The 21,950-nt window shown below is 39.6% G+C and overlaps 1 protein-coding gene across 1 annotated transcript in view; it reads right to left on the bottom strand.

The window, feature by feature from the left end:
- The window catches only part of LOC126335572 (ribonuclease Z, mitochondrial), a 108,908-nt gene extending 91,252 nt beyond the window's left edge, over positions 1-17,656 (bottom strand). The window contains exon 1 of the mRNA XM_049999001.1: positions 14,633-17,656. Coding sequence (XP_049854958.1) covers positions 14,633-14,925 — 293 coding nt within the window. The 5' untranslated portion in view covers positions 14,926-17,656. The remainder of the gene's footprint in view (positions 1-14,632) is intronic.
- Between the last annotated feature and the right edge of the window lie 4,294 nt (positions 17,657-21,950).

The following is a 21,950-nucleotide window of genomic DNA, read 5'->3' as shown; positions in this document are numbered from 1 at the left end:
TAGTCGACATTACATTAGGTAAGAAAATCATTAACAGTAACACATATTTACAAAACAATTCATATGCTAATGTTCCTTCCACAGGCAGCGAGAGATGTCTCTCAAGAAAGTGGGGGGAAGGGGAGAGAGGAGGAGGACAAGGAGCAAGACAAGGATGAGGATAAATGCTATCACACCTGTGTTTTCACCAGTGATGTCATAGTGGATCCAAAGATGCAACACATGCAAGATTTCAATGTGATGACTGACACTTGCAAACATTTCCATGGAACCAGAATGTATTCATGAATTATAGAATAACACGAAATTCTTAATATAAATAACCCATGAACCATGGACCTAGCCTTCAGTGGGCTGGCTCATGTGCCTCAGCAATGATTGGAGAAGATTGCTGTACTGTAGGTGCAACCAAAATGGGCAGTTTCTGTTGAGATGCCATGCCAGACAAACATGTGGTTCCCGAAGAGAGGCAGTAGCCTTTTCAGTACTTGCAGAGGCAACAACGTTGATGATTGACTGATCTGGCCTTGTAACATCCATCAACCAAAACAGCTTGCTGTACTGGTACTGTTGATGTGTACACATCGACCTAGCAGTTACGATCCCATCTGGAGTAAAGTTTGCCTATAAAGTGAGCGCCTGAGGCGAGCCACAAGAGAAAGAGTGAACACAGAGCCACTAGGAGGCATGAGTCACCCATGCACTGTGTTTGGAAGCACGCTGGGTGGCAGTATAAGCTGGCAACGCGTAGAACTGAGGCGGTTGCTACTGGCATTGGTGATTCTGACGTTCATTGGTTTACGGGACTCTGAGTGGACACTTGTTGCCTCATTCGAAATTCTTGTCAGCTACTTCGGTCTGTGCTGTGGGTATTGCCAGCTGCCAGTCCTGAATGATTTCCTTAGTAGTGAAATGGCCATATTTCGATGGTTTATTAAGTGCGGTTAAATTTTTTTGTTATTTTATTTACTGGACCAATTGGTTGCTTGAAGTTTTCCAGGCCATAGTTGAAATTGTCATTATTGTCTGGTCTGTATTGCCTGGAGCACGTATGAACATGTTTTTGAGGCTTGTTGAATTAAAACCATCTATGTGTGTGTTTTAGAAGCTTGTCTTGTTACTTTGTGTTCTCTACCATGTGTACAACAACCGGCCTGAGGAGACGGTTGAGCTGGCCCTGTAGATTCTTGGAGAGTGAAAGGACTCATACCAAGAGCAGTAATTCATGTGTAATGAAAGGAACCCTGTGTAATCCTGCTATAAGTATACACCTCCAATTATAACCATTATCTCTTGATGCATTTGCAGTTGTGCGAGTGGTGCCTTAATTTTAAAACCACGAGTTTGGTTAATGTTGTTTAATAATCTTGTGTTGAACTATTGCAGAAGTTAATTCTAAAGTCATTTACTTGTCAGCTTGAATTTGTTTTGGAGATTTCTATATTTCATTGGAGTAATGTTTTTATGAGAAACTTTTTTATGCTCTGTGTTTTTTTATTTTTTATTTTAATCATGAGCTCATTGGTAGATGCTGGCTAAGAGTAAGACCAAAGGTTATATTCTGGCCTAGTTATTTTTCTAGTTGAAGTACCAGACTTATTGGATTCTGATTGCTTTGGTAGTGGTTGTTTAAATATTACTGCTTGGTAAAATATATTTGAGTCTTTTATTATTTTAATAGCTTGCCTAAAAGTTTAATGCTAAATTAGCTGATGTTTGTCTACCCTTGCTTGAGGTCAAGTCTGGAAGTGCAATGATTCTTTATGGACTTTTTTAATAAGTACCAAGAAATGAAACTTGCTCAGAGAGTTACATTGTAATAAAGTCAATTATGTTTGAGAGTTGTGGCCTAGTCCTTTCGTTAACCGAACTTTTCCTGTGCTAGTGTAAACATTGCATTACAATTGTGAAAACAAGAGGAAACTACAGCTATAATTTTTCCTGGGAGTGTGCAGCTCTACTGTACAATTAAATGATGATGGCATCTTCTTCGGTAAAATATTCTAGAGGTAAAACTAGTCCCTCATTCGAATCGCTGGGTGGGAAGTATTTAGGAGGAAGTCGTCAACAGGAGAACCAAAACTGGCACTCTATGAATTGGAGTGTGAGATGTTAGATCCTCTAATCAGGCAGGTAGATTAAAAAATTTAAAAAGGAAAATGGATAGGTTGAAGTCAAATACAATGGGAATTAATGAAGTTCGGTGGCAGAAGAAACTGGACTTCTGGTCAGCTGAATACAGGGTTACGAAGTCGAACACAGGTAACGCAGGACTGGGACTAATAATGCATAAGAAAATAGGAATGTGGGTAAGCTATTAACAGCATATCAAATGCATTATCTAAGCAAGACAGAGATGAATCTCTCACATATCACAGTAGTACAAGTTTATATTGCCAATAGCACCACAGACAATGAAGCGATTGAAGAAATATATAAGATAAAAGAAATGATTCATATAGTTAAGACTGATGAAAATTTAATTGTGATGGGGGACTGGAATGCAACAGTAGCGAAAGGAAGACAAGAATGAATAGTAGGTGAATATGGGCTGAGGGCAAGGAATTGAAGAGAGCCATCTGGTAGAATTTTGTACAGAGCATAATTTAACCATTGCTAACAATTAGTTTTAAAATCACGAAAGAATACTGTGAAGGTGGAAGAGACCTGGAGACACCAGAAGGTTTCAGATTCATTATGCAGGGTGAACATTAATAAAACCGACAAACTGTAGGGACAGATTACTGAATGAAAGTGGAAGGAGAACATGTGTCTGGAAACCCATTGTTGCCAAGGTAGACAGTACCGATGAATGAAAGTTCCTCTTACCGCAAGCTGTGTGTTCATAGAGTGCTGCAGGCTGTGTGATTGACACAGTGTAGTTAAGCAGCTGCATGGTCTGGTATTCATGTCAGGAACAAGCCGAGATGCTGTTTGTGTACAGCCAAGCAGGTGGAAATGGTTGAGAGGCAGCATTGCTATACCAAAACAATTACCCTCACAGACACCAACCATATCAGACAACATGTCCAGCCATTTTATGGTGTTTGTAAGATAATGGGTCCTTCCAGAAAGACAAACATGCAGGGAGGCTGCAGACTGTGTCTACACCAGATTTGGAGGACTGAATTCTACAAGCTCCAGACTATGATTATGTATATCCTGCATGACAATGCTACTATCCCTATCACCTGCAACAAGAGCAAGGATTATCAGCAGTGGGTTTCCCTCTACGGGAAAGATTTTGTCGATGATTTTTGCACTAGACCATTACAATTATGGTTTTCTGTCATTAGTCCTCTTTACTGATGGAGCAACATTTACTAGAACTGGCGTCATCAATATGCATCATTTTCATCTTTGGGTTACGGACAATACTCCGGTAAAAGTTGAAGCACCTCATTGGCATCAGTTCAGCATCAATGTGAAGGCAGGGATTCTTGGTGATCACATACTTGGACCAGTTATTATTCCACATCATCTCGAGGGGGGAATGTACTTGGACTTCCTACAGAATACTTTGCCTCGGCTGCTTGAGAAAGTCTCTTTGGCAATATGACAGGTCATGTGGTTTCTGCATGACAGAACACCACACCACTTCCACATTATAATTTGCCGACACCCCCCCCCCCCCCCCCCCATCAACATCTTCCATGCACATTGACTAGGATGTGGAGGCCCCTTAGCTTGGCCTGCTAGATCACCAGACTTAAACCCCCTGCATTTTTCCCTCTAGAGGCATCTGAAAAGCTTTGTGTGCACTGAACCATGTTCTGTTCAACAGTGTTTTCACAACACCTGTGATTCGAAGAGAGGCCGAAATGCACAAGAGTGTGGCAATCCATGATGCAGCGTGTGAACACACATGCTGCATCCCATGGAGGCCACAAACCCATGTTGTGATCTGGATGCAGTGCAGCTCTGTACTGTGTTCCAGGATGATTTGTTGTTACCGCATACAAATTGTTCATTTGCTGACACATGTTGATATGACCTGTCTTCCTCCATTTCCAGTCAAGAAACCATCCCTGCAGTTTTTCAGTTTTATTTATATGCACCCTGTATAATGGTAAGGAAGAGATTTCAGAACTAGATATTAAATTCTAGGACAATTTCAGGGGCATATGTGGACTGACTGCAATTTATTAATTATGAACTTAGATTAAAACTGAAGAAACTGCAAAGGTAGGAAATTAAGCAGATGGGATCTGGGTGGGTTGGTTGGTGGAATTGAAGGGACCAGACAATGGGATCTGGATAAGTTGAAAGAACCAGAGGTTGTTGACATCTCAGAGGGAACATTAGGCAAAGGTTAACTACAAAAGTGGAAAGAAATATAGTCGAAGATGAATGAGTAGCTTTAAGATCTGAAATAGTGAAGACAGCAGAGGATCAAATTAGTAAAAAGATGAAGTCCAGTAGAAATCCTTGGATAACAAAGAAGATAATGAATTTAACTGACAATAGGAGGAAATATAAAAACGAAGTAAATGAAGCAGGCAAAAGGGAACACAAATGTCTAAAAAGTTAGATTGACAGGAAGTGCAAATGGTTAAGCAGGAAAAGCCAGACACAAACATAAGGATTTAGAAGTATATTTCGCCAAGGGAAGGATAGATACAATGTACAGGAAAATTAAAGAGGCCTTTGGAGAAAAGAGAAGCAGCTGTATGAAAATTAAGAGCTCATGTGGAAAACCATTCCTAAGCAAAAGGAGGGGAATCTGAAAGGTGGAACGAATGCTTACAGGATCTATACAAGGGAGTTGAACTTGGAGGCAATATTATAGAAATGGAAGAGGATGTAGATGAAGATTAGATGGGAGATACGATACTGCGAGAAGAATTTGACACAGCACTGAATGACGTCAATCGAAACAAGTCCCCGGGAGTAGACAACATTCCATTAGAACTACTACCAGCCTTGGGTGAGCCATCCATGACAAAATTCTTCCATCTTGTGTGCAAGATGTAAGAGACCGGCAATATAACCTCACAATTCATGAAGAATGTAATAATTCCAATTCCCAAGAAAGCAGATGCCGACAGGTGCGAAAATTATCATTTTCATAAGTTTTGGTTGCAAAATACAAACACGAATTCTTTACAGAAGAATGGAAAAACTGTTAGAAGCCAACCTCAGGGAAGATCAGTTTGGATTCCGAATACGATAGGACCCCATGAGGCAGTACTGACGCCATGATTTATTTTAGAAGATAGGTTAAGGAAGGGCAAACCTACATTTATAGCATTTGTAGACTTTGAGACAGCTTTTGACAATGTTGACTAGAATACTCTCTGAAATGGTGACGCCATCAGGGATAAAACACATGGAGCGAAATGCTATTTACACCTTCTATAGAGGCCAGACAGCAATTATATGAGTTAAGGAGCATGAAATGGAAGCAGTGATTGAGAAGGGAGTGAAACAGAGTTGTAGACTACACCTGACATTATTCAATCTCTACACTGAGCACACAGTAAACGAAACAAAAATTTGGAGTAGGAAATTAAGTGCACGGAAAAGAAATAAAACCTTTAGGTTTACCAACGACATTGTAATTCTGTCAGAGACAGCAAAGGACTTGGACAAGCAGTTGAACATAACTGTCTTGAAAAGAGGGATATAAGATGAACATAAACAAAAGCAAAACAAGGATAATGGAATGTAGTCAAATTAAGTTAGGTGATGCTGAGGGAATTAGATTAGGAAATGAGACAAAGTAGTAGAAGAGTTTTGCTACTTGGGCTGCAAATAACTGATGATGGCTGAAGTAGAGAGGATATAAAATTTAGACTAGCAGCAGCAAGAAAAGCATTACTGAAGAAGAGAATTTTGTTAACATTGAATATAATATTTTTCTGTTAGGAAGTCTTTTCTGAATGTATTTGTATGGAGTGCAGCCATGTGTGGATGTGAAACATGGATGATTAACAGTTAAGAAAATAATACAATCTTTTGAAAGGTGTTGCTACAGAGCAATGCTTATGTTTAGATGTGTAGATATTGTAACTTATGAGGAGGCACGGAATAGAATTGGGGAGAAAAGAAATTAGTGGCACAACTTGAGCAAAAGAAGGGATCAGTTGACAGGACACATTCTGATACATCAAGTGATCACCAATTAGTAATGGAGGAAAGAGTGGAGGGTAAAAAATGTAGAGAGATTATGAGATGAATACAGTAAGCAAATTCAGAAGCATGTAGCTGCATCAAATCAGTCTTCAGGCTGAAGACCACCACCACCACCACCACCACCACCACCACCACCACAACAACAACACAGTAATAGTAAAACACAGGAAACACAATAGACAGGAACAAGACATAACTAAAAATTACAAACAAAATGAAATTTTGGATCAAAAACTAATAGTTAACTATGTAGCTCAAACACACAGTGATACCAAAAAATAAATAAATCTTAAAAGAAAAATCCTAATACATACCTAATAAAAACCCATGAAAAATAATAAAATGTAGAAAACAACAGCTTGAATTGAGTTATATAGCTAAAGTACAGAGTGTGTTATCAAAAGAATAAATCCAAAATGCAATTGTGCCGTGTTTAGAAAAGAACTCCAAAATGTCACTGAGATCCAAGATCATAAATGTGACTGCTGCTCATGTCACTCACAGCAATGTAAGATGTGTTCTTAGGCTCAAGCTGGGAGCTGCAACTGTACCCTAGACTTGGCCCAAAAACTTTATCCATTCTTTCTTTACACATTAATTAAAAATCTTACCTCAGACACTTAAATGTAGACTTACTATATAGCACAAGACAATTCCAAAGCTACTGAAGCCAAACAATGTCAAGTGTAAAGTTTGCATGGCTTACACAGATTGCATTACTGTGCTGAAGCTTGTTGAAGGCAGTATTGATGAGTGGTTTGTGGGGCGCTCAACTGCGCGGTCATCGGCACCCGTACACAGACCCCATTCATATAATGTGGCAAGGATATGTCACCAGGTCGTGTCGTAAGCTTTTCGTAAATCAAAATAGATGGTAACTAGGGATCGGCGTCTGGAAAAGGCTGTTCAGATCGCAGACTCGAGGGAGACAAGGTTATCAGTGGTACAGCAACCCTGGCAGAAACCTCCAGGACCCAACACAACTGCCGATTTACCATATATTCTAAGAGCTTACAAGGAACGTAGGTGAAGCTGATGGGGGTGAGAGCTATCCACATCAAGCTGGTATTTGCCAGTTTGAGCAGTGGAATGATGGTGCTCTCTCACCAAAGCGATGGAAAGACACCTCCGGACCAGATCCGGTTGGAGATGACAAAGAGATGTCGCTTTTAGTCAGATGAGAGATGTTTGATCATCTGATTGTGGATCCAATCTGGCCCAGGAGCTGCATCGAGGAAATGTGCAAGGACACTGTGGAGTTCCCACTCTATAAATGGAGCATTATAGGGGTCACTGTGATGTTCAGCGAATGAGAGGGCTTTCCTTTCCATCCGCAGTTTGTGGGTGCGAAATGCTGGGGGATAATTCTCCGACGCAGAGGCTCAAGCATAGTGCTCAGCAATTGTGTTTGCGTTGGTGGTTAACATGCCATTGATATGCTATTGATGTTAATGCCAGTGATACCTGTCGGGGTCTGGTATCAACAAACACGTATGATCTTCGTCCAGACTTGGGAAGGTGATGTATGGCACCCAACGGTCAAGACGTACCTCTCCCAACATTGTTATTTCCGTCTTTTTTTTTTTTTTATATAAGCTGGAGAATGCGGGCACAAAGCTATTAGATGCTTTAGGGAACAGTACTGCTTATGTCACTGTACAGCTCGCCATGCTCATTAATAGCCTCAGTGATTTCGGGTGACCACCAAGGTACTGACTTTCGCCAGAGGCACCCTCTCAACTACCACATCGATGGTATCATGTGGGGGAGATTTAATGGTAATAGCAGAGGTGAAAGATTCCCAGTTCGCCTTGTTTAAAGTCCATCTTGGTAGACATCTGGGGGAATGGTGCTGGGGGAGTGACAGAAAGATAGGAAAGTGGTCACTACCACATGAGTCATCGTGGGCTCTCCAGTGGACAGATGGGAGAAGTCCTGGGCTACAGACGGATAAATCAATGGCCGAGTAGGTGCCATGAGCCACACTGAAATGTGTGGGGGCCCCAGTACTTAAGAGGCAAAGGTGGAGTTGAGACAGTAAAGTTTTGACATCTCTACCTCGGCCAGAAAGCATGGTGTCACCTCACATGGAGTTGATGTTGTGGTCATCAGTCCTGAGACTGGTTTGATGCAGATCTCCATGCTACTCTATCCTGTGCAAGCTTCTTCATATCCCAGTACCTACTGCAACCTACATCCTTCTGAATCTGCTTAGTATATTCATCTCTTGGTCTCCCTCTACGATTTTTACCCTCCACGCTGCCCTCCAATACGAAATTAGTGATCCCTTGATGCCTCAGAACATGCCCTACCAACCAATCCCTTCTTCTACTCAAGCTGTGCCATAAACTCCTCTTCTCCCCAACCTATTCAACACTTCCTCATTAGTTATGTGATCAACCCATGTAATCTTCAGCATTCTTTTGTAGCTCCACATTTAGAAAGCTTCTATTCTCTTCTTGTCCAAACTATTTATCATCCATGTTTCACTTCCATACATTGCTACACTCCATACGTCCTGACACTTAATCTATACTCGATGTTAACAAATTTGTCTTCTTCAGAAAAGCTGTCCTTGCCATTGCCAGTCTACATTTTATATCCTCTATACTTCAACCATCATCGGTTATTTTGCTCCCCAAATAGCAAAACTCCTTTACTACTTTAAGGGTCTCATTTCCTAATCTAATTCCCTCAGCATCACCCGACTTAATTCGACTACATTCCATTATCCTCCTTTTGCTTTTGTTGATGTTCATCTTATATCCTACTTTCAAGACACTGTCCACTCCATTCAACTGCTCTTCCAGTTCCTTTGCTGTCTCTGACAGAATTACAATGTCATCGGCGAACCTCAAAGTTTTTATTTGTTCTCCATGGATTTTAATACCTACTCCGAATTTTTCTTTTGTTTCCTTTACTGTTTGCTCAGTATACAGATTGAATAACACCGGGGAGAGGCTACAACCCTGTCTTACTCCCTTCCCAACCACTGCTTCCCTTTCATGCCCCTCAACTCTTATAACTGCCATATGGTTTCTGTACAAATTGTAAATAGCCTTTCGCTCCCTGTATTTTACCCCTGCCACCTTTAGAATTTGAAAGAGAGTATTCCAGTCAACATTGTCAAAAGCTTTCTCTAAGTCTACAAATAGTAGAAACGTAGGTTTGCCTTTCCTTAATCTTTCTTCTAAGATAAGTCTTAAGGTCAGTATTGCCTCACGTGTTCCAGTATTTCTACGGAATTCAAACTGATCGTCCCCGAGGTCGGCTTCTACTAGTTTTTCCATTCGTCTGTACAGAATTCGTGTTAGTATTTTGCACCTGTGGCTTATTAAACTGATTGTTCGGTAATTTTCACATCTGTCAACACCTACTTTCTTTGGGATTGAAATTATTATATTCTTCTTGAAGTCAGAGTATTTCGCCTGTCTCGTACATTTTGCTCACCAGATGGTAGAGTTTTGTCAGGACTGGCTCTCCCAAGGCCGTCAGTAGTTCCAATGGAATGTTGTCTACTCCGGGGGCCTTGTTTCGACTCAGGTCTTCCAGTGCTCTGTCAAACTCTTCACGCAGTATCGTGTCTCCCATTTCATCTTCATATACATCCTCTTCCATTTCCATAATATTTTCCTCAAGTACATCGCCCTTGTATAGACCCTCTATATACTCCTTCCACCTTTCTGCTTTTCCCTTCTTTGCTTAGTACTGGGTTTCCATCTGAGCTCTTGATGTTCATACAAGTGGTTCTCTTATCTCCAAAGGTCTCTCTAATTTTTCTGTAGGCAGTATCTATCTTACCCCTAGAGAGATAAGCCTCTACATCCTTACATTTGTCCTCTAGCCATCCCTGCTTAGCCATTTTGCACTTCCTGTCTATCTCTTGTTTGAGACATTTGTATTCCTTTTTGCCTGCTTCATTTACTGCATTTTTATATTTTCTCCTTTCATCAATTAAATTCATTATTTCTTCTGTTACCCAAGGATTTATACTAGCCCTCGTCTTTTTACCTACTTGATCCTCTGCTGCCTTCACTACTTCATTCCTCAGAGCTACCCATTCTTCTTCTTTCCCCCATTCTTGTCAATTGTTCCCTTATGCTCTCCCTGAAACTCTGTACAACCTCTGGTTCTTTCAGTTTATCCAGGTCCCATCTCCTTAAATTCCACCTTTTTGCAGTTTCTTCAGTTTTAATCTACAGGTCATAACCAATAAATTGTGGTCAGAGTCCACATCTGCCCCTGGAAATGTCTTACAATTTAAAACCTGGTTCCTAAATCTCTGTCTTACCATTATATAATCTATCTGATATCTTTTAGTATATCCAGGGTTCTTCCATGTATACAACCTTCTTTAATGATTCTTAAACCAAGTGTTAGCTAGGGGTTATGGGTGTTAAAATCTACCAAAAGTAGGAAAGGTTTATTGAGTTGATAAATCAGTGCAGCCAATGGGTTCAGGGGTACTGCACTATCTGCAGGAAGATATATGTTTCATACAGTTATTTCCTGTGTTGTCCTTATCCTGACAGCCACAGCTTCAAGAGGGATTTGAAGGGGCACAGGTTCACTGCATACTGAGTTCAGGACAGACACAAACTAAAGCTTGTAATATGCCCTATACCTGCAGAGGGCAGGGGTCCACATTTCCGGGAACCAGATTTCCTAGAGGGCAATGCAGAAAGCAGGTGTAAAGCTTAAGAGATGCCGCAGCTCAGCCAGGTGGTGGAATAAACCACAGCAATTCCGCTGGAGGATGACATTATCATGAGGCTGGGAATGCATGAAGCATGCAAGGAGGCAGGTTACACATCTGGGTCACTTGCTGCCACCGCTTGAGTATTTGTATCCACACCTATTGTGGATGAGGCATCAGTGAGATTCAGGTCCTCAGGGAATGCTAAGATCTCCGCCTCATCCTCAGATGCAGCATTGGTAGGGAGTGGTGGTGCTGGGGCCACCAGAGGGTCCTTTTTCTTAGGAGACTTCTTTCTTTGCTTCCCCTCTCATTTCTTGTTAGAGGCTTGCTGGGAGGACTTCTACGAAGTAGCTTCAGGCACAGAGGAAGACCGTGAAGTTCTTCGACCAGCAGCTTTTGACTCCTTTAGCCACTAGTGAGTGTCCACCTTGGCACTAGTGGAGAGCTTGGGAGAGAGGGTCTCAATGGAACCCTTCCGTACAAGAGAAGCCGGAGGAGGCTCTTGCTTCTCCAGCTGGGGGGAGGGTACTGATGTCCCCTGCATTTGATGGTTGGTTTGTGAGGGTTGAAGGGACCAGACTACAAAGGCCATCGGTCCCTCCCTTCGTTTAAGGGGGCCTTGCTCCCAAAGTAGACACTTTTTCCCTCTACTACCAAGGGGGCGAACATATTTTGGAGACCGGAAAGGCCCACTGCTTGCGGTACAACTGATACTTATGACAGAGATGGTAATGTAGCTGCAGCATATGTGGATGTCAACCAAATGGGGTGAAATCGTTCAAATTTACGTTTAGCCTCTTGGTAAATCAACTTGTCCAGTCTTGTGCTCCATAATTTTTCACTACTTTTGGAGTACCGTGCAGTCTGGCGAGCAGGAGTACTGCTCTCCACAGGTGATAGTACATGTGGGAGGAGGCACAAATGGAGTATCTGGATGCAGTGGGCGTCCACAGTCTCGACATGTGGTGCTGGAAATGCAGTGGGAAGACATGTGCTCGTATTTCCAGCACTTAAAGCACTGCATAGGGTAAGGGACCTATGGTTTAGCGTCACAGTGGTAAACCATCAGCTTGATCTTTTCAGTCAATGGCTCACCCTCAAAGGCCAAGATGAAGGCACCGCTAGCAACCCTGTTGTCTTTGGGTCCCCTGTAAATGCACCGGATGAAATGAACACCCCGCTATTCTAGACTGACACGGGGCTCGTCGTCAGACTGCAAGAGGAGGTCGTAATGGTAAATAATCCCCTCTTTGGAACATCACCTGACTGGCAGCCAATAGTAAGGGTCTATGAAAACTGGGAACACTGGTTTAGAAGTGTGAATGATCGTAGCAGAGACTTCTCCGCAGACATTGTCAATGATTCCTGATGCGGAGGCTATGGATATATATATTTACCAGTTGACATTCTGAAGCGCCCATCATAGTAGCTACGGGACTATTACAGTCTGGAAGGATCGATGACCATAGCAGTCTGGTCCTTTTAATCCCCCAAACCAACCAACCAACAGCCTGGAAATTGTTAAATATCACAGAAGGTGATGTCAGTGATAGTCTAAACTTGCATAACTGTTGCTTCTAGCTCAGATATGAAATTAACCTGGCAGAGTCACATAGACAACATATCTCGAAACCTTTCGCGAGTTATCTATCTACTGAAAAAATTACGCACCTGTGTTTCTGAAAGCCTACTGATTAATTCCTATTATGCATTCTTTCATTGCCATATTAGCTATGGTAATCTTCTATGGTGTAATTCTCCATGGTCCAGGGAAGTTTTTATTTGGCGGAAGAAAGCCACCAGGAGCATCTCTGGGATTACCAAAAATAATGTAACATGTAGGTCATACTTCAAATAATTACAGATAATGACAGTCCCTTCTCTTTTTATATACAGCTGCCTTTTGAACATAAAAGAAAACTAACAGTTACAACCTTAGGCAGTCTGTTCATAATCATAACACTCGTCAAACATTTAAGACAGACATAACAACAACTCGACTCAAGAAAACACAAGACAGTTATGAATACATGGGAATAAGGCTTTTCAACACATTACCTGTGCAGGCACATTGTGTCTTTCTTAATATATTTAAAAGTAAGACTAAAAAATGGCTGAAAGACAAAGCTTTTTACAGTGTTAAAGAATTTGAAAACTCTTCAAAAATAGACCTGACTTACGAAACAACTTGCAACTCTGTTTGTACCTCTTCCTAAGCTAATTTGTCTCTGTAGTTCCACATTTAATTGTTAAACATGTGGAAAAATCCTTATGTATGAAATGTATTTTTTTTATTATGCACATTCTTTAAAACGCACGCTTTTGGGGTTATGTGGGATATCTTTATGTATCAAATGTATTCCTTTATTATGTATGTTCTTTTAAAATGTATACTATAGCTTTGTGTGATACCTCACAATAGTTATATTTCTTAATATGTAAATTGTACATTACTCATGACGACATCAATTGCATGTAAATGCTTAAAGATGAATAAATAAATAAATATATGAAGAGGCACCCATTCCCTTCTAATACCAATTTGAATGAGTGTGACGACACCTTCCTGATACACTTTTGAGAGTGGCATGGTAATACACGTATTTGTGGGTAGGTTAGTTACAGTGAGATGACAGTGTTTTTTTGTAGGGTTATGCAGATCGCTGAGTAGAGTAACAGCCGTCACAGTTTAGAGCCACTCCAGTAATACCGGTGCAGTTCCACTGAATGATTGCTCTGGAGTCTCCTGGAGGAGAATGAAGAGGCAAGAGTGGTAGGTCAGTCACATCTCTGAATCACCATTTGTCACTAATATGAGTGTTACAATGTCTATGGACATAGGTTTAAAATCCCGTGGTTGATGTGCGTGTGGGGTGGGGATCTTTGAGTGACGTGGGGAGAGGTGATGCCATAGTTGTCACTAGAATCAGCTTCACCCCACATTTATTCTCTTTTCCATTCATTACTTTTGATGGTTTAAAGTTCTCTGGGGTTTGTCCATTTTATGATCAGGTATGAGGGGAGACTGTGCGTATTAGCACTTTCCTCGTTACTGACTGTTGATTTTGTATTGTAATTTTGTTTATTAGACTTCTCTATAAAGATATTATCAATGTCTGTTTTTGAAGAGCCAGCTACCACAGCTTAAAAATTCACAGTAGCATTTATATCAAATGATATTAGTAGTTACTGCAATTAATTTTTACTGGAAGAATTTGAAAGACAATTTGTACTAAAAACATCTACTTAGATCTTTGTTTCTTTCTTCCAACCAAGTGCTTAAAAAGGAACCAGCAGCAACCACTGGCATTTCACCATTCATGAGTGCCTACCCTACAAGATTATTTATATCAGCCCTACCAATTTCGCTTCAATTTCCAGTTGATGCCAAGGCTATGCTTAGTGTGATTCCCCGCACCGATATGTGATTATGTAACCTACACAAGATGTCAGTTTAACTTCAAATAAAGTCTCATGACAACCAAGTTCAAATGTCGTCAGCCAAGGCAGTCAACACAGACTCTGCTACGCCATGTCCCCCCCCCCCCCCCCCCCCAAAGCTATCGTTGCCATTTCACACAAACATTAGCCCCTTCCCTACTGCTTGATCCATCCCCTAATCGGTCCACTCGTTTGTGAAATCTTTAGAAAGAGACCCTATCTCCTCCTCAATCGAAAATTAGCAATTAGTTTAACATGTTCCCTTGTAATCTGGTCCTTGATCATCTTTCAACACTTGATCTGGACGATAAAATTTTACATCATAGAATTACAATTTTAATGTGTATGTTTACGTACCTTGACTGATCCGTGAATACATACAATGACCGCGACGTCCCTTTCGCACCACTTCCAAGTACTTTGATGTTAACTGTACCAGGCACATACTTCTTCCCTTTTTCTTTCAGCTTTTGTCTCTGCTGTTTCAGGACGGCGGTATGGTTTGGAACTTTCGGCATGTTCAACAATAAGTTGTTCAATGTTTCTGTCAGCCTACTCTGGCTATATGAAATAAGTGGTAATTTCAAAATTCTGATAATATTCTGGTTCAAGATTACCTCATGAAATTTGTAATGTCGGAACACATGCATTTATGTTTCGTAATTCTACGGCTACCGTGGTGGAAATAGGATAAGATGTCGCCTAAACGAAATAACAGTCATTTTGCACTATATTTCAACCCCCTCACATCATTCAAACTAAATTTCGTAAACCACATTGAAGATTTCGCAAAGATAGTATAACACTGTCAATGTTTACACCTTCAAGAGTTTAGCGAACCTCCTTGGAGTTCTCTGGCCAAAGATTTTCTCTTCATCAGTGGTTATAAGCAAAGCTAAAAACAAAACAAACTAAAAACAAAGTAGGAAGAAACGGAAGTACATGTCATGTAGTGTTAAGGAAATAGATGGGTGGTATAATCTGATACCAATAAAAGCTGTGTCGTATTTTAACAGACTCTGAACAAAGAAATCATCAGTTTAGTTTGCACGTGATGTGACAACAACCAGCTGACTGAGAACTGTCATGGACGCTGAAATAAACAACGTGCTGGAGGCGAGACCTACCCGATTTTTCTAGGAGGAACATACATCAAACACGCAGGAAGAACTGACACTTACAGAAATAACGATGTCGGGAAGTTATTACTTCGTTATAGTTGGCCATATGGACAATCCAGTGTTTGAAATGGAATTTACACCAGCAACGAAAGACGTCAAGAAAGAAGATCATAGACATCTCAATCAATTTATTGCCCATGCTGCCCTTGACTTAGTGGATGAGCATATGTGGAAGACAAACAGTATGTATTTAAAGTCCATTGATAAGTTCAATCAGTGGTTTGTGTCAGCGTTTGTTACTGCAAGTCACATGAGGTTTGTTATGGTTCACGACGTGAAGAATGAAGACGGCATTAAGAACTTTTTCATGGAGATGTATGAAACATACATAAAATATCTAATGAATCCGTTTTATAAGCCGAATACTCAAATTCATTGTCCATCATTTGATAGGAAAGCACAGTTGTATGGGAAGAAGTATTTGACAGCTTGAAGTTTACTACACAAAGGGATATTGTTCACTGTTCATAGCAATGTGCAGTTCAGTTCATTTAACAGCTAATGGCGTTATTACCTTAATATGTAGATTATTGTACCGTACATCTACCTGTTTGAAGTGATAACTATTTGTACAGAATTTATAATGTGTGTTATATTAAATAATGCATTTCATGCTGCTCACATATTTCTACACTATAATATTGCTAAAACGCAAAAATGTCCTAGTTGTCACCAGTATCATTACTATGAATCTTAAATTTATGGACGGTGCAACTGATATTTCTGAGTTATTTTTAATTTCCAAAAACAATCTATATTAGGTGAATGCTTAATTGCAGGAGTACTTGGATGAAGGATACACCAGACTGAATAGCCAAGCAAATGCATGTTTTTTTTACTAGATTTGGAACAGGGAATTTCTTCCATATGACTACCTTGACTTCAGTGGGCGTACTTTACAAGTTGTCACTTATTTTCAACTTTTGATAATTCCACGTGGATTCTTGAAGGTTCAGTGACTCCAATTTGTCTGAAGGGATCAGTGTAGTAAGAGATTCTTTTTCTGGTAGAAAGTGTTAATTGTGAAACTAAATTTTCTGTTTGATAAATTACTGCCATTAGATGGTCAAGAGTTGCAGTGAACTGTAACTCTGAATATGCTGTAATACTCATAGAGACAATGTTGTGTTTTTAGGAGTGGGGCAGTCTCCTGTCATCCTTTCTTCAATGGAGCAACACTTTTTCATTTGCCATATAGTACTTTGTGAAACATGTAGAAGTTCTTGCATTTTCAGCAATAACTTTTGGTAAATAAGCCATGTTTTGTGGTATGTAGGCCTTAACGAATTTCATACTACTACTTTTTTTAACTTTGCCGTATGATGAGACTGAGAAATTCCATTCTACTGAAGGAATAGAAAGGTATTATGTGATTTTTATAATTTTGGAAGGTTGTGTTCCTGTGTTTATACTGGGTAGTAAATCCATCCGAAAGTAATACAGATTTTATGCACCCGGCTCGTGTCACACCTGCTGTATCCAAGCAACTGTTTTGAGCAGTGCTGCTGAATATTTGACAATGTCTGCTTCAAATTTTATATTGGCACACACAATAATAATTTTCAGCTACATCAACTTAAAGAAAAAGAACTAAATTCCATGTACGATAACAGATTACATAGCAGCTTCAAATATTTGGACTATGGCTGTTTATTTCAAAAGGCTTTGCATTATTGAAGAGAACATATTCCAGGCATATTTTTTATTTTTTTATTTTTTTTTTTTTTCAAACCAGATTCCAGATTCATAATGTGCTACACACTGCAAAACCAGGGAATTTGGTAATACAGACATTGGAGTGAGTGCTTTTAATAGTAGGTATCAACGTAAATACAGTGTGAAAGATAGTGAAGGAGATTCATAGAATCAGAGGTGAGGAGGAACATATAGCGTTGTTGTTGTTGTTGTTGTCTTCAGTCCTGAGACTGGTTTGATGCAGCTCTCCATGCTACTCTATCCTGTGCAAGCTTCATCATCTCCCAGTACCTACCACAACCTACATCCTTCTGAAACTGCTTAGTGTATTCATCTCTTGGTCTCCCTCTACGATTTTTACCCTCCACGCTGCCCTCCAATGCTAAATTTGTGATCCCTTGATGCCTCAGAACATGTCCTACCAACCGATCCCTTCTTCTAGTCAAGTTGTGCCACAAACATCTCTTCTCCCCAATCCTATTCAATACCTCCTCATTAATTATGTGATCTACCCACCTAATCTTCAACATTCTTCTGTAGGACCACATTTCGGAAGCTTCTATTCTCTTCTTGTCCAAACTATTTATCGTCCATGTTTCACTTCCATACATGGCTACACTCCATACAAATACTTTCAGAAATGACTTCCTGACACTTAAATCTATACTCGATGTTAATAAATTTCTCTTCTTCAGAAACACTTTCCTTGCCATTGCCAGTCTACATTTTATATCCTCTATACTTCAACCATCATCAGTTATTTTGCTCCCCAAATAGCAAAACTCCTTTACTACTTTAAGTGTCTCATTTCCTAATCTAATTCCCTCAGCATCACCCGACTTAATTCGACTACATTCCATTATCCTCGTTTTGCTTTTGTTGATGTTCGTCTTATATCCTCCTTTCAAGACACTGTCCATTCCGTTCAGCTGCTCTTCCAAGTCCTTTGCCGTCTCTGACAGAATTACAATGTCATCGGCGAACCTCAAAGTTTTTATTTCTTCTCCCTGGATTTTAATACCTACTCCAAATTTTTCTTTTGTTTCCTTTATTTTTGTATTTGTATTTCTTTATTGGTCCTGTAAATCGTGTTTAGGTACATATTTTGCACAAACAATGCAGGACAAGTCAGGTTGGTACAGAATATACATCATCATACACATTGTTATTTTGAAAGGATAAATAATTAAAAATTATTCAATACATGTTGAATAATGATGACAAATTTAATATAATAAAATAAAATGATAGACTTATTAAGAATATCTGAGCAATTACACTACACTTTTCTGGTACTCTAAAAACTCGGAAACAGAATAGAAGCAATGGTCAAGCAAGTTCTCTTTCAGTTTTTTAAACTTTTGTAAATTTTGCATCTGTTTCAAATAGAATGGCATGTGATTGTACAGCATTATGCCAGTATGATACACTTCTCTCTTACAAATGTTTGTACTTACTGTATTGACATGTAAGTAATGCTTCTGCTTAGTATCATGAGGGTGGTAATCACAGTTATATTTGAAGACTTTTCCATCTTTTAAAATACTTCCTTTTGTGAAAGTTAATATTTCATACATTTGTAAGCAGGGAAGAGGCAGTATACTGAGATTTTTAAATATTGGTCTACAGGAGTCTCTGTACTTAGCATGGTTTATTATTCTAACAATCTTTTTCTGTAGCCTAAATGTTTTGTTTGTACCTATGGAGTTCCCCCAAAAGATAATGCCGTACATCAGCAGTGACTGAATACTGCCATGGTACAGTGTGATCACAGACACATGGCTTGTATTTCGTGCGAGGATTCTTGCTTGCTCAATATACAGATTGAATAACATTGGGGATAGGCTACAACCCTGTCTCACTCCCTTCCCAAGCACTGCTTCCCTTTCATGTCCCTTGACTCTTATAATTGCCATCTGGTTTCTGTACAAATTGTAAATAGCCTTTCACTCCCTGTATTTTACCCCTGCCACTTTTCGAATTTGAAAGAGACTATTCCAGTCAGTTAGCATTAGCAGTGAAAATATAGCAATTCATAACTGTTGTTGTGAGTATGCTTTGGGTTTGCTGATTCTTATTGGCACAATATTTTGATAACATTGCCCATTGAAATATTCTGCCAATAACACAGCAATCCAGCAGCATATCTGCAAGAACCTTATGTATAAGCAACACTGGCCAAACAAGATCTTACATTTCACAACTGTTACTGAAAAATTTAAGGTTATTTGTGTAACCAGACGTTGATCTCTGGAACTTTTCCAATTGGTTGAAATAAGCTGAAGTTTAGCCTCTGTGTAAAAATGGATGTAAAGAAAGATCAAACATCCAACCAATCTCAGTTTTGCCACCATACTGAAAAAATGTTACACTTAACTTCTTGACCATCTGACTACCTATAATCAGCATTAGGGAAACATCCAATTCCACCCATCTGCTTGACCCGTAATGTCATCAGTTGGTGGAAACACCTACTTCCTGTGTACAGAAAATGTTGTCAATACATACACATGCCAACAAACGTGAACAAAGATAAAAATAACACAAGAACATCTCTCCGATAGTAAAATGAAACTAATGGGGCAACTGCTAGAAGAAGGGGGTTTAGGGTGGGAATAAACTAAATATATAACAATACAAAAAACAGCACCATCTAAAAACAAATATTGTACAAAAAAATTCTCAACTTATGGCATGATGCTACAGCCACAAAACCAGCAGGAACCGTACACTCCATTTGATCTATATAGCCCAAATGGAGCCCATGACACCAAAAAACCAATGTCTGCAGTTGTGATATCCAGAACCAGACATTTTCCTTGACCTTAAAGCTCAAACGCAGTGTTCAGTACTTGGTGATAAACCCCAAATAAAAAAGCCACAAACTTCACACATCCGCATAACTTACAAAACACCACAAAAACTAGAACACAACTATCTGAAAATCAAAGAGCCCCTATATCCACTAGCTCGACTAAAACACAACTGAAATACTAATAATAGAAAACAGACAAAATATCACAATTATTACAGAACAAAAAGAAAAAAAAAAGACTTACCAAGGAAGGCTCCTGACAAATTTGTTTTGGTGTGTGACCTACTGACTACCCAGACTCAAATAAACCCATGGTACATAGTGATAACCAAGACTCAAATGAACCCAGTGCTCCATGTTAAACTCAACATGTCAATATCCATCACCAAAGGGTGCCGTCAAATGCAACAGGACAATATCTAGAAACACGAACCAACTCAAAAACACTGCGCCATAGTGATGTCACACACACCACCACCATTACATCGTGGGTCAAAAGCAGGCAGGTGGAATTGAATACTTCCAGTGATCAGTCTGTTATCTAATCATAGTTCGGATTTTTAGTGGGTTTCATTATTGAAAAGGTTATTTACATTTATAGTGAGAATGTTATACATAAAACAGCACACTCAGTTTAGGTCTTAGGCCTGTTCCAAGTGGCAGACTGCTACCCACAAGACAATCTTGAATGTGATTCGCATGTCGCCAATCCCTCCGACTGTTATTGCCTGCCGGCCGCGGTGGTCTCGCGGTTAAGGTGCTCAGTCCGGAACCGCGCGACTGCTACGGTCGCAGGTTCGAATCCTGCCTCGGGCATGGATGTGTGTAATGTCCTTAGGTTAGTTAGGTTTAAGTAGTTCTAAGTTCTAGGGTACTGATGACCATAGATGTTAAGTCCCATAGTGCTCAGAGCCATTTTGTTATTGCCTGATCCTGATAGTTCTGCTGCTTCTGCATTAAAGTACTTGTAGATTCTCATTTGGTTTCACAAGGATTGAGTGGATCCTACGTCAGACTCCCCTGCCTTAGAAAAAATCTGAGAAAGTACTGGGACTCGACCTCAGTAGAAGAGAGTCCCATGGTAAGCTATCATTCATTATCCAACGGTGAACTAATTACATGTGGTGTCCCACAAGTTCCCATATTAAGGACCTTACTTTTTCTTAAGCATGTTAATGATCTTTTATCAGTGACCTTACCACATGTTAATATCTTCTCTTTGCATGTGATACAAGTTTTGCAACAAAAATCTATTCAAATACTTTTAGAAAATGTGGTTCATAAATATTTCATGGACATTAGAAAATGGTCACTAAACATTGAAAAGATGCACTATACGTGGTTTAGAACCTCTAAGAGATTTCCTTGTGTTAAATTCTTGGAATAATAACTTGAAAATAAATTCAGTCAGAGGAGCATAACACAGAACTGCAGCAACATTTAAACAGTTTTTATTTGCAATAAAGATTTTGCCTTATTTACAGTTCAATGATGTCGTATGGCATCATTTTTTAGGCTATGTTATCTTGTCAGTTAAAGTTTCCTGAGTGCAAAAGCATGTAATACAATTTATTGGTGGCGTAAACTCAAGAGCACCACACAGAAGTCCAGTCAAGGAACTGGGGATACTAACTACCACTTTACAGTTCATTTATTCATTAATAAAATTGATCATAGGTAGACTAACAGCTCAGTTCATGAGAACAATGCAACAAATAATAATAATAATAATCTACATGAAGGTTTAAAGTCAATTTGATCCTGAAATGTGTCCATTATGGAGAAACACATTTTCAGTGACTTGCCAGCAGCCATAGAAAGTCTAATTACTAATTAAGACGAGGGGACCCCAAACAATTTACTGGTGGCCAACTTCTCTTACACAACTGAAAAATTTCATAGTAGAGTTGTCTGATGTATATATTAATAATAAAAATAATGTCAAATAACATGAGTGTTATGTCAAATCTGACTTGTGCATATC

This window comes from Schistocerca gregaria, chromosome 2 (genome assembly GCF_023897955.1).
Source record: "Schistocerca gregaria isolate iqSchGreg1 chromosome 2, iqSchGreg1.2, whole genome shotgun sequence".
Classification (NCBI taxonomy): domain Eukaryota; kingdom Metazoa; phylum Arthropoda; class Insecta; order Orthoptera; family Acrididae; genus Schistocerca; species Schistocerca gregaria.
Note: the sequence above shows the minus strand (reverse complement) of the source record. Positions and strands in the feature narration are given on the sequence as shown.